The sequence below is a fragment of the Primulina huaijiensis genome, chromosome 13, assembly GCF_012295235.1.
Source record: "Primulina huaijiensis isolate GDHJ02 chromosome 13, ASM1229523v2, whole genome shotgun sequence".
NCBI classification, from domain to species: domain Eukaryota; kingdom Viridiplantae; phylum Streptophyta; class Magnoliopsida; order Lamiales; family Gesneriaceae; genus Primulina; species Primulina huaijiensis.
In genome coordinates, this window is record NC_133318.1 from 9,650,934 (window position 1) to 9,664,490 (window position 13,557).

Here is a 13,557-nt window from a genome sequence, read left to right on the forward strand (position 1 = left end):
CGTTAAAGTTACGTTATACATGTCATGAAAATGTTTACGACAATGTTCATGTTTAAATGTTATGCATCTTCATGAAAAGTTAGTTTTACGTAAAAGTATTTTAGGTGCGATGGATGCGGTGAGGTTGAGGGAGGTCTTGACGGATGATTTGACTGGACTAAATGCGCACACAACCTGAGGACCAGCTCTTCTACTTTTCCGCATTTACGGATTATTTGAGAGGTTTAGTATGTGATATACTTTTCAAACTTATTGCTTTTTAGGTTTGGTAAAACAGTTGACGATTTCATTTTTATGACTATTGCACTTGATTTTTAAAATGCTAGATGAATGATGTTTTATTTTAAAAGGGTAAAATATTTTCATGTGGTAAATGTAAATGACCGAAAATTGAGTGTTTTAAAAAAAAAAATTTCTAGTACTTTTAAAACAATAAAAAGGGCAGAAGTTTCAGAGAATGAGTATTTTTATGGAAATATCTAGTAGGAATTAATACTTCGTGTATTACATTTAAATCTGTACTACTATCTATCATGACAATTAAAATTTTCTTCTAATAATTTTTCTATATCAGAAAAAGAAGAATTGAATTTAACATCTTTTATATCTATATATATATATATATATATATATATATGTTTTTTTTATTTTGAATTTTATTAAAAATATTATTTTAGAAGTATTAAACTTTATTTTGATTTATTTATTTATCAAAAATATTAAAAAATGTATTCATTTAATATTTCAGTTTCTATTTGGATTGTCGATTCTATGTGATGAATCGATTAAATTATTTTTAAGATAAATCGATTCGATCAATTAAATTATTTTTAAGATAAATCGAGTCGATAAATTATTAAATTATTTTTTAAAATAAATCAATTTGTTAACTAATTTTATTATTAAAGAGATAAGTAACATGTTAAAGGTGAAATGGCGTCGCTTGCACGCCAATTCCCCATTATTTTTTGGCTGCCAACGAATTTTCAACCCACCTCTCTCTATGTAATATTTATTCTGGATAACATTGAATCGTTATTTATTCAATTAGTCATTTCTCCTGTTATCCTCCGTTCCAGTTCTATCCGCAACCCTAGCTTTGCTACCTTCATCAATTTTTCAATCAGGTATTCTCTCTATGAATTGTATCGATTTTCGTTACGACGGGTGTGTATATTTTCATTCTCTACGGATTTGATTTTTCTTCGGTTTCTTTTTAATAGTTAGTTTGCTATTTTGCAATTAGATGTTTTGAATTGTGCTTCGATTTTGTTGTTCATATCTTAGATTATGACTTTTTGATGCGAGGATGTCTTGATCTTGAAACTTTTAGTGATATTTGATAGGTTCGGGTCTTGTTTTGGAGGTAAAAGGAAAAGGATTTTGATGGCTTCGAAACGGATACTGAAGGAGCTCAAGGATTTGCAAAAGGATCCTCCGACGTCATGCAGTGCGGGTATACTTTGCCTAATTTTCTGGTTCTGGCTTTTTCTCCTACCCTTATACTTACTGTTTGGCAGCAGTGGAAATTGGGGATTATTGAAATATGTTTTAGATGTTTTTTTTGTAGCTTTTTTTCTGGTGACTTTTAATTTCTTATGTCTGTATAAAATGTTTTGACATGGTTCCCCGCGCATAGTTGTCAAAAGCGCGAGGCTCAAAAAAGAGCTCAAGTGTCTTGGGGCTTCAAGCTCAAAGCGAAGCGCACGTTTTACAGTAAAAGTGCAGTAAACAAAATATTATCAAAAAAATCAAAATAAAATAACAAAATTTTCAAAATGTGATAGATGAAATATAAAACGTCATCTTCATCTTCAAAATCTACGTCGTCAGCCCCATCACTTGATTTGTATCCATCGGTATCTTCTTCTTCAGTTTCATCATCAATGTTGTTCTCCTCTTTATCCACAAGACTAGTTTGAGATGAAGATTGATTTCTTTTTGCTGAAGTGGATGATGATGTTCCTTTTGAAGTAGATGCATTTCGAGATCAAAAGTCATATTTACTTTCACCAACCCCAACCGCTTGTGCTACATCACTCCAACACAAATCATCGTCATCAAAGACAAAATCGTTTTCATAATTCTCTTTATCACTGTCATCCAACTTCCCCAAAAACCATTTGTTACTATAATCTATTTTAGACAAAGAAATAGGATCAATCTTATCTCGCACTGCATATCTTCGCCACACGACATATCTTCGCCTCGACGCTCTGTTGTATTTGACATATACCAAATCATTCAATCATTGTTGAGACAACCTGTTTCTGTTTTTTAGAATGTATCTGCCTAAAAATTAGAAAGTAAGAAGTTAGGTTCATACTCTATTATATAAAATTTAATATGTATAAAAAACTTTTAACTTCCATGTTCAAATACACTCCAATTACGTTCACAACCTGAAGAAGAGCATGTGAGGTACAAAATCTTCATTGCAAATGTTTTTAATTCAGGTGTTGTTGCACCATAAGAAGACCACCAATCAGCTTGAAAGTTGAAACACAAAAAAATATAAGATTAAATTTTTTATCATTCAAAGTTTGTATCAGATTCTATACTATAAGTAATGTTTAAAAAATAAATTAATATTGCACTTAGTATTATTTACCTGGTGATTTTGAAGCTTTTTGTCTGATAGCCATGAGTAAACCAAAAAGTCCTGCATTTTTGTATTTATCCAATTGATTTGTGATCTTATCTTGTAAAATCTTCACCTCACACCAATCTAGCTATGCATTTGTACAAATCCTCCCAACACTTCTTCATCATTTTCTATGTCACGATTTGAGTAAAAAAAACTCAGGATTTAAGAAATATCCAGCCGCATGCAAAGGATGATGGAGTTGAATATTCCATATTTTGTCGATGATTTCAAAAATACCTCTATATTTCTCTTCATTATTATTAAATGATGCAGCGATAGCTTTTTTGACTATGTCCATTGCTTCATAGATGTAACCCATTGGGGACCTTTTTTCACCATGTACTAGCCGCAATACTTTCAGCAATGGGCTACTAACTTTTAATGAAAAAACTGTAGTTTTCCAAAAAGAAGGCATCGATATTACTTTTGCAACACATTTTCTAGCCGCCTCTCTAGAATATCGACTTTTTGGTCACTTTTCAGATGTAACATCTTTATCAGATTTGCTTGTTGAACTTGAAACCGTTTTAAAGTCAAAAAAACGGTTGCGGAACGAGTCTTTGCAGTTCTTACCATGTCTCTATGTCTAGTAAACTCCCTCATCATGCTCAACAATTGTGGTCTATTGTAAATATAACCATTCATCATCAATGCCCGTTCATGCAATTTTTTGTGGTTAGGAATTTTGAATATTTCCTCAAGCATCAAATCTAAGCAATGAGCTACACATGAAGTCCAATACAAATGTGGAAAATTGTTTTCCAAAAAACATGATCTGAAAAAATAAAGTAAATTTACTTTAAAAATTAAAATAAATCAGATTTTAATTCAATTTACAATTTAAAATATTATCTGCTCTAACTTTGCAACTTGCATTATCTGTTACAACCTGAACCGCATTCTGTTCTCCAATTTGATTCACAAATTCAGAAAGTAACTCATACATATTATCAGCAGTGTGAGAATAACTTGAAGTATCCAACGATTCAACAAATATGCTTCGTTTAGGACCATTTACCAAAAAATTTATAAGAGTTCTATTTTTTTTATCCGTCCACCCATCTGCCATTATTGTACAACTATATCTAACATGATATTCTTCGTGGGATTTGAGAAGCAGGTCTGAATTTGTCAATTCCTTCTTTAAATACTTAACTCTTACTTCATGATATGATGGAGGTTTCATTCCCACCCCAAAAGTCCCAATAGCATCAATACATTGTTGCAAATAATCATATTTAATAGCATTAAAAGGAATTCCGGCATCATACATCCACGTAGCAAATTTCTGAACCGCATCCTCTTAATTTCTTCTTATTTTCATTATATTGGCCTTTATTTTTCGCATGTCTCTGTGTGACAATTTCGTCTACATCTTTCACAAAATAAAGATCAATAGGCTCTGCTTGTTTACACCTTTTAACCTGCACCGTAGGGCCGGACATTGGTCGTTTCCCTTTCCTTTTAGTTTGAATATCATCCTCAATTCCTCATCTTCATCATCATCTTCTTCTTCTTCTTCTTCCAAATCAACAAAATATCATCTAAATGAGGAATATCATCTATTTGATTCTTCAAGACACTCTTTTTTTTGCATGAACTCATTAATTTCTTCTTCTTTTTTTTTAGATAGGAAACTAGAATTTATTATAATGATAATAAAATTGTACAATAAGCGGATAAGCAATCTGGACACTTCGGACAAGCTTTCACATTTCTATTGCCCCCAAATATAGCTTGTGCCGATAAATCCCACCATTTGTTATTTTACCACAAAAACAACATACTATATTTGGATTTTTAGGATTCGGAAGTGTTGCATAATTCCAAGCAAAGTCCTTTCGATTTGATGGAATTGTTGTGTTTGACATGTTTACATACTGAAATATAAATACAAATAACCTATTATATTATTAAAAATAAAAAACAAAATTTATAATATTAAACAAAAATCCTAAAATTAGGGTTTTGTGGTTTACCAATTGGGTAGCAAATGAGAAGGGAACACGGCGGGACGGCGGAGCGGAGGCTGCAGCGGCGGCATGGCGGAGCAGCGGCGACAAGGCAGAGGCAGAGAAGAGACGCACGCACAGATGCAAAACAGTGGACTTGGGCAGAGGCAGAGACGCACTAAACGACAGGGATTTTAATTATGTACATGGGCTGGGCTTACGTTTGAAGGCTGGATTTGGGCCATACCTGGACTTGGGCTAAATCTGGACTTGGACAGAATTTTTAAAAAAATTGGGCTTAAGCGCATAGCAATCGCTCAGAAAATCACAGGCGAAGCGCACTGAAGCGTGTGCTTCATCCACCTGCTGCGCTTTGGATTGTCCCGAAGCGCAACAGGTCGCCTAGCCTCGCCTCGCGCTTTTTACTACTGTGCCCCTGCGCTGTTGTTTCTGACTGGGTCGTCTTGTAGAAGTGTTTAGGCATGCATCTTTTCAGTTCATGCTTCACGTGATGTGAGTTTTTTATGGCTCGAATAGTTTTTCTACCTTGCCTAGGTCGGCAAGTTGTATCTTTCAAAAATGATAAAAAATTGGAAATTGAAATCTTTTATTGATTAAAAACTAATTGTTAATGGATAAACTGATGGAAATTGATTTCAAATTTGCTTAAGTTTAAACGGTTGCTGCACTAATGGCTGCTGATTTACGCGGTTCCTGTAATGTTTGTTTTTTTACTAAGCTCCATGCTGCCACTGGAGCATCTTTTGAATTCAGGCAGATTCCAGGGCATATTTGTGAAGTTATTGTTATTTTGTGCAAGGAATTTTCGGACATGTTGCGGCTATAGTACTTATCATTTCTATTGACTTGCAATTAATCTCTTGTAAGTAACTTATTGCAGGTCCTGTGGCGGAAGATATGTTCCACTGGCAAGCTACAATTATGGGACCTTCTGACAGCCCTTATGCTGGGGGTGTCTTTCTAGTTTCTATTCATTTCCCTCCTGATTATCCTTTCAAGCCACCAAAGGTATAGTTTAATGTGTTTATGAGTCTTGTTCTTTTTACCTGTAACGTGATCAAGCTTTGGATTGGGATGAGCTGAGGCAACATATAATGCTCTTAATTCTAAATATTTTTTGTGGCGTGTAGCTCTAAGCCTCTCCTATTACACACCTTTTCATAATTCTCTTTCTTGTATTTTAGTTGGCTATTGATTTTTCTGGAAAGTGAAATGGTTACTCTGGAAAAATATTTTCTGTCATTTGGATGTTGTCCTTTTCAGTGTCTCTCTTATGGTATTATCGTGGAGAATGTTAAAGTATATCATTTTTGTGGTACTTTAAAAGCAATGACCGCGGAGTATTTTTGCATTTTACATCCTTAAAATTTCAAATTTTGATTCTATTGTGCGTCTATATTAAGTTAATTTTTCTGAATTATTTTCCTGTATTAAATAAATTGCCACGCGAACGTGTTGTTACTTTTGAAACATTGAGGTGCCACTTGGAGTCTGAGCAGGATCGAATCCCTTCGTAGGCTTTTATACATCACCAACTTATGGAAAATATTTTTTGTGCTGCAGGTTGCATTTAGAACAAAGGTATTTCACCCCAATATTAATAGCAATGGAAGCATCTGCCTTGATATTCTTAAAGAACAGTGGAGTCCAGCATTGACCATATCAAAGGTACTGGATCACTTTATTTTAGCTTATCTATATCTTATTATTGTTTGTTTATTAACTGGATGCAACTTTTTTGAGCGAGGAGCTCTGGTTAATATTTCTTTGTTGCTATAAGGTACGTAGAGAGGGTGGATTGCTGTGTTGCAATTCCTAATTATCAAATAAGCTCAACATTTTAAATATTTGTTAAATGGTTTGTAGTTTCAAAGTGTTCTTCCTTTCTTTGCACAAAGTCGAGTGCCTACGCAACCAAGTTGAGTGTATGGCATCAATAAGATTTATTCACACTGATATCAATTTTTAATGTGATAATTGGGGCTGTTGTTGAATTGCATTTCATGTTAGTTTACATGTTTTATTTTTCAGTAATTCTTGCCTCAAAATTAGCTGGTGGTTCCGTGGCACAATTTTGTCAATTTATTTTGAAAGAAATATTAGATGTTGGAACTTTCCTTTTTCAACGTTTTGTAGGTGTCATTATTGGTCTTTTCTCTCAATGACAGAAATAATTTTTCTTCACTTTTTCAAGGGTGGTGGTGAGATTGGCTCCAAATATGGCATTTATATGGTTTTACTGATATTTAGTTTGACCCTACAGTGGGGGTATTCCCCTCTGGAGGTTGAACAAATTCTTTGTTGAGTTATCACTTTCCATTTAATAACATCTACTTAATTTTAAGAGTGTTTGATTTTGTTGACATCTGCTTAATTTTAGTAGTGTTTGATTTTTATTTGCAACAGTGTTTGGCCCTTGGGGGTGACTTTTCTAAATTCCTTATCGTTCATGTCATTGGAATACTTGCATAAGTTGGCTGTTTATGCTATGTTTAGCTTTTAGTACCGCCACGGTCTCTCTGGATTGTATGCTTTCACTATTACAAGTGACTTGATGCACGCATTATGTAATATGTCCACATTTTTTGAAGCCTTTATACTGAAAAGTTTTATTGGGGAAACGCCCAGGGTTTGATGGTATCTGGCTTTGGATTTTTTTTATATTTCTGACTATGGTTTGCTGACTTTGCTTCCACGCAATTTTCATGATCTACTGCATCTGTACTTGCAGTAAGTGTGATATATTTGGAAAAAATATAATTTCAGGTCCTGCTGTCTATTTGCTCCTTGTTGACGGACCCGAATCCTGATGATCCTCTCGTCCCAGAAATTGCTCACATGTACAAGACTGACCGAGCAAAATATGAGGCCACTGCTCGCAGCTGGTCACAGAAATATGCCATGGGATGATACTGAATTGGTGCCTGGCATGTAACTTCGCATATCATGTGTTTTTCGTTTATGCTTGGGGCGACGAATGACAATAAATTTTGTCTTTGATGTTCTACTTAATTTTTAATGTCAGAATCGGGGCTGTGAACGTACTCAATTTTTGAATTCAATCTTGAATGGTCTTCTAGAGTAACAAACTGTCAAAATCGATGCCTTCGATTTTGATATGGATGCAATAAATCTTGAATGATCTTCTAGATTAACAATGTTAAAAAAGGGATTGACATGTTAGATTCGAGTTGGCGGAATAGTTGAAAGTTTTATCAATAGTAATGAATTGGATTATTTGTATCATTAGAGGTTTGAGTCGGTGGAATAATTATTTATATCAGCATTGCTTCTAGCAAAATTTATAGCAGAGTTTGAATGAAACATATGTCATAAGATTTTAAAATTAGACGGTTTCTTCACAACCAATTTGCAGACCAATAGTTTATCCACTTGCATAGAATAATAGCGGTCGTCTCACATTATGAAAAAATTTATATTATCAGATTAAGAAACATGTCATGACTGGAATCCAGCTAGACATTGAAAAAGATATTAAAAAGGATAAAACTAAAATATAGTCCTTCGGTAAACTCTTCCATCGTGTGTGAATGAAGTCAGTACTCCGATTTCATGTGAGTTCGCTTATTTGTTGTCCACCTGGGATTCAATTTTGGCGGTGTGGTGGAAGGAATATCGGAGTATGGATTGCATCTACAAGAACCCGAATGCCCCCATTGAAGCCAGAGTCAAGAACCTCCTCTCCAGGATGATTGTTCCAGAAAAAACCGGTCAAATTACGCAGATCAAACGCAGCATCTTCACCTCATCCGCCATTACAAACCGCTTCACATGTTTATTCTTAACAAATTGTATAAGCTAATCTTTAGTAGTAGAACCCGATAAATCAGATTACGTATAAGCCATGCATAATTACTATTATTTAAATTAAAATGATTTTTTTTTTATGCATGAGGGTTTAAATTCATTTTTTTAAAATTTGTTAAGTCATGATCATTTATCTTAAAGCACAGAAGTTTAGTTTTATCTTTTCGGTTAAATACGCGAGGCCGGGCTGAAGTTGGAGTATTGAGATAAAATTTATAATAAGAAAATATTCCTAAATTTAATTTAAGCCAAGGAATAATTTATTTTAATGATAGAGAATGTTTTAAGATTTTATTTAATTAATTGGACTTAAGCTATTAATTAATTCTCTCATGTTCAATATTTAATTAAAAGCCTAAATTAAAATGTGTAATCAATTGAGATAAATTAATCTATGCCTATTTTATTTAAGAAATTGTAACTCAACATGTTAGTAATTTATTTTAAGACTTAGCCATGCATTCAAGAAAATTACTATCCTAAATTAAATTATTAATTCACTAAAATACATAATAAGTGTTTATGTAGAACCCGTTAAATCAGACTACGTATAAGCCATGCATAATTTCTAGTATTTTAAATTAAAAATGATTTCTTTATTATTTAAAGAATTTTTAAATTTGATAGTCATGATTATTTATTTTAAATCGCATAAGTTTAGTTTTATCTTTTCAGTTAAATAAGTGAGGCCGGACTGGAGTTGGAGTTTTAAGATAAAATTTAAAGATAAGAAAATATTCCTAAATTTAATTTAAGCCAAAGAATAATTTATTTTAATGTAAAAGAAAGTTTAAGAATTTAATTAATTAATTAGAGATAAGTAGTAAATAAATTCTTTTATGTCCAATAATTTAATTAAAAGCCTAAAATAAAATATGTGACCAATTGAGATAAGTTAACCTATGCTTATTTTATTTAATAAATTATAACTTAACATGTTAGTAATTTAATTTAAAAGAATTAGCCATGCATGCAAGATAATTACCATCCTAAACTAATTTATTTAATTCACCAAAATACCTAATGAGTAGATAAAACTTTAAATATTTAAAATACAAGATTTAAGCAATATTTTACCTCATTTTAATCTTAGATTTCAGCCACCCCACTTCAAATGATTTAAAAGTTTGACAACTCATTTTCATTCATATCATTCCTTAATCCTCTCTTGGTATGATTAATCCCTTCAATCTAAATCTTCAATAATTAAATAATTAAGCAATTTCCCACCCTCTTTTGAAAGATAAAATCGGCCACCACACTTGGAAGATTTGATAAATTTTAGTAATTCTCTATTGATATCTTTCCTTAATCCTTTCATTGCATGGTTAATCCCCTTATTTTAAATCATCAATAATTAACCATTAAGAAATTTTCTCCCTTATTCTTGATAAGCAAGAATCGGCCACTCACCCTCAAATATCCCCCTAAAATCTCACTCAATCAAATAATATCACACATCATTCCATATCTCACAAGCAACTAGGATAGTAAGGTTTTAAAGTTGCCAATAAATTCCCATTCAATTAGTAGACTTCCTCATTCACCTCCTAGCCATTTCCCTCTCCTCATTTTCGAAAATTCAGAGAAAAAAATCGTGGGAAGCTCAAGGAAAAATAAGAGAGAAAACAAGTAAGAAAAGAGAACTCTGTCTCCGCCGCGCCGTCTCGTCGTCTAGTTTGTTTTCTTTTCAAATGAAAATTTAAAGCATGTTTATATCCTTCCTTTCTCTTCAATCAAGTCATATAGACATTTTAAAACATCACATGTTCATGATTTTAATGGCAAAATAGAAATCATGACAGCATGTTTCAAAAAAATATGTGCAGAATATTTTCGGCCCTTCCTTGTGCATCACGGGTTGGCTTGTTTTTGTTGCTTCAGGGTCTGGCTCGGTTCCAGGCGCTCAAGGCTGCATCTAGGCACATACTAGAGTGGGTTAGGATCATGTTGGTTCGTTGGTTTCAGCCCCATGCACTCAGGAATCAAGGCTTGACAGCAACTCCCCATAGTTGCGAGTTTGAGTCTCGAAATTTCAGTTTGGTTGTTTAGGGTGAGGTTCGAATCTTGGTTGGCTTTCAGGCCTGTAACCATGGTTTGAACCCTTCCTTATCATGTCTAGGACTTGACCAAGATGACCTTTCATGGCTTGGTTCATGGTCCCATCGGATTTTTAAAAGAAACAACCCAAGTGTCCCTTCGATTTTAAAATTCTTGTTTTTGTTGAGTGTGTTGAGTTTCGGTTTTGGGGTGTTAGGTGGGTTGTGGTTGGCTTCTAGCCCTTAGCCATGACTCATACAACACCTTAGCATGTCTAGCATGGACCATGGTTAACCTCATAACCATTAGATCCTTCATTTGACAGCAAAACAAGAAACACCCCCACGCGTGCCATGTGTGTTCTCGGGTGGAGCTCGGGATTGTCTTGGGTGTTTGCTTGGATTGTGGCTGGCCTAGGGCCCTTAGCCATGGTTCAAGACACACCTTAGGATGTTGGTAAGAGGCTTTGGTCAGTGGTTCAAGCCCCAATGGCCAATAGTCTCAGAAACGAAGCACGGAAGCACGGCCGCTGCTGCTATAATTTTCTGGACAGCAACTGTGTCTTCGGTTCAGAGGTGTATTTCGAGTTCTTGGTTTGATTTTAAACTATGGACTTGGACTGGACAATACCTTATTGATTTAGGAAGGTCATGTTTTTGGCTGTTCGTGATTTGGTTAAGTTTAGAGGTCGTACGAGAATTTATGGTGCGATGTGCCAAAGTGACTCTCGAAAGAGAGTTTCATGTTTTGGCCTCCATTCACCAAATTTCGTGAGTTTCAATTTTTAGGAGCGTCATTTCATCATGTTAGGCGTATTTTGACCATGACTAAACGATGGTTCGATGTTGGTTCGGGTTGGTACGGAGTCATGGTTAGAAATTAAGTTGCTGGTCTAGTTGGCCTCGTGTTTGGGTTCAATGACTAAGTTATTTTCAAGGGAAAAATCATTTGCATATTTTAATGTTAGAATTAGGTCGCAACGAGCCTTGAAACGATCCAACCCATTTTGTAAATTAATACAGGATGTTTAATTATGTTATTTAATTATATTACGTGCATAAAAATATAAAATACTCATTTTTGAGATTTATGCGATATTGCTTGTGACCACCTCAGTATCATGGGATTGCAGCTTATCATGGGATTATTACCTCATCCGGTGGTCACTAACCTGTTCATGTTCATTTATTCGTACGGATATCCAGTCCGAGGGCTGTAATGATCTCTACCGCCCAGTATACTGTGGTTTAGTTTGATCAGGCGATTCAGCTCAGTTCATGGGCCACTTGCGTAGAACATAATATAAACAGAACATTGTTACATGTTATTTCATTACAGGGCTCTACGGAGCAAACATTTCACTTACGATTTTCAGTTCAGTTATGCACGTATTTATAATTATTCATGACACGATTTTCATGATACGCTTTATGACACGATATTCCTACGTTACATTTTACGACATGATATCTTTACATGGCATGAAATTTTATGATATATGTACTTGTTATTTACGATATATGCATGCTGAGTCTTTAGACTCACTAGACCTGATTGTTGTAGGTACTGATGAGGTCGGACCGAGGGCGGGGACCAGTGAGCCATCGTGGGTCGGCAGTAGTAGGAATCCGAGGACCACATTTTCAGCACTTACTATATTTATTCCAAACTCAGTTTTTATTTTGTTGAAATAATTTTAGTTGTTACTTTAAAACAAATATTTACTTCCGCTGCTACTTTAAAAGTTGAACCATTTTTACCAGCTTATTTTATGAATGAGGCTTTTTATTTAATTAAATAGAAAATTTTAAATTTTTCTGCAAATTTTCAAGTATGAAATACGGGCCCTTACAGCTAGTATCAGAGCCTATGTTCTTGTAAAGGGTTGTACTACTACTGACCTCGAGAAGCTCACGAAGTCACGTCTTCGGTCTGTAAGTTTTACATTTATGCATTTTGTTTAAAGCATGAAATATTTTAACAACATGTTTTCTTGAAATGTTTTATGTCAAGATTTTAATTATGCAGTATTTATTTAAATTTAAAGAAATAATGAAGATTATGCATGTTAGTTACGTATGGATTATGTATGGAACAGTATGCCTCCTAGACGTATCCTTGAGCGCGTGAGAGATGATAAGCCTCGTCAAGAGGACGGTGAGAATCAGAGGCAGGAGAGGAATGGACCTCCACCCCCTCCACCAGACATGAATGCCAAGATGCTAGCTGGGATGACTCAGTTCTTCGCACAGTTTGCGGGGAACAATGCTGTGGCAGTCACGCCCACAGGGCCCGAGGCTACTAATGAGAGGTTTATGAAGATGCGTCCGAAGGAATTTTCAGAGACGACAGATCCCATGATTGCCGAGGGCTGGATCAAGTCCCTCGAGGTTATCTTTGAGTTTATGGAGCTTGGGGATGCGGACAGAGTTCGTTGCGCCACCTATTCATTCGGAGGAGATCCCCGCTTATGGTGGGAAGGAGCATCAGTAGGCCTGAACTTGGCTACTTTGAGCTGGACGCACTTCACAGAGGTATTTTACTCCAAATATTTTACTGACGAAGTGCGTTCTAGATAGACCAGGGAGTTCATGACCCTGAGGCAGGGAGATCTGACGGTTACGGAGTTCATCCGTAAGTTTGAGAGGGGATGCCATTTTATGCCCCTGATTGCGAATGATGCGATGCCAAGCTGAGGCACTTTCTAGATGGACTACGGCCGGTCTTGCGCCGTGATGTTAGGGTGGCTGGCCCTACTACCTTTGAAGGCGTTGTTTCCAGAGCTCTTGCTGCAGAGCAAGATCAGATTGACATTGAGAGGGATCGCCAGGGTAAGCGACCAGTTCCAGTACCACACCGCCCTCCTCCTCTGCAGCAGCAGCAGCAGCATAGGAGGCCTCATCACGGCCCGCCCAAAAACAGAGGACCGCAGCAACAGCAGGGACGCGCATACCCAAATAACTTTGAGCACCCAGTCTGTCCCAAGTGCACACGCCGCCATCCTGGAGCATGTATGTATGGCTCAGAGAAGTGTTATAAGTGTGGTAGCCCAGACCACTTGCTGCAGCA

The 13,557-nt window shown here is 35.4% G+C and overlaps 1 protein-coding gene across 2 annotated transcripts; it reads left to right on the forward strand.

The window, feature by feature from the left end:
• Nucleotides 1–954: 954 nt before the first annotated feature.
• LOC140991700 (ubiquitin-conjugating enzyme E2-17 kDa) lies at nucleotides 955–7,720 on the forward strand. Of its 2 annotated transcripts, none has more exons than XM_073461813.1 (5): nucleotides 955–1,127; nucleotides 1,347–1,456; nucleotides 5,501–5,628; nucleotides 6,184–6,288; nucleotides 7,387–7,720. In XM_073461813.1, the coding sequence occupies exons 2-5, from the start codon at nucleotides 1,387–1,389 to the stop codon at nucleotides 7,528–7,530; spliced, it is 447 nt and encodes a 148-aa protein (XP_073317914.1). In that variant the 5' UTR covers nucleotides 955–1,127; nucleotides 1,347–1,386; the 3' UTR covers nucleotides 7,531–7,720. The 2 variants fall into 2 exon arrangements, with proteins under 2 accessions (XP_073317914.1, XP_073317915.1); XM_073461814.1 differs by having other exon boundaries at nucleotides 980–1,127; nucleotides 1,334–1,456.
• Nucleotides 7,721–13,557: the final 5,837 nt, after the last annotated feature.

What these genes read in the sequence shown, in the direction of transcription:
- LOC140991700 (XM_073461813.1), top strand. Translation starts at nt 1,387, where the DNA reads ATGGCTTCGAAACGGATACTGAAGGAGCTCAAGGATTTGCAAAAGGAT. An exon ending in TCCGACGTCATGCAGTGCGG is followed by an intron (nt 1,457 to 5,500) that starts GTATACTTTGCC and finishes AACTTATTGCAG; the next exon opens with GTCCTGTGGCGGAAGATATG. An exon ending in CAGCATTGACCATATCAAAG is followed by an intron (nt 6,289 to 7,386) that starts GTACTGGATCAC and finishes ATATAATTTCAG; the next exon opens with GTCCTGCTGTCTATTTGCTC.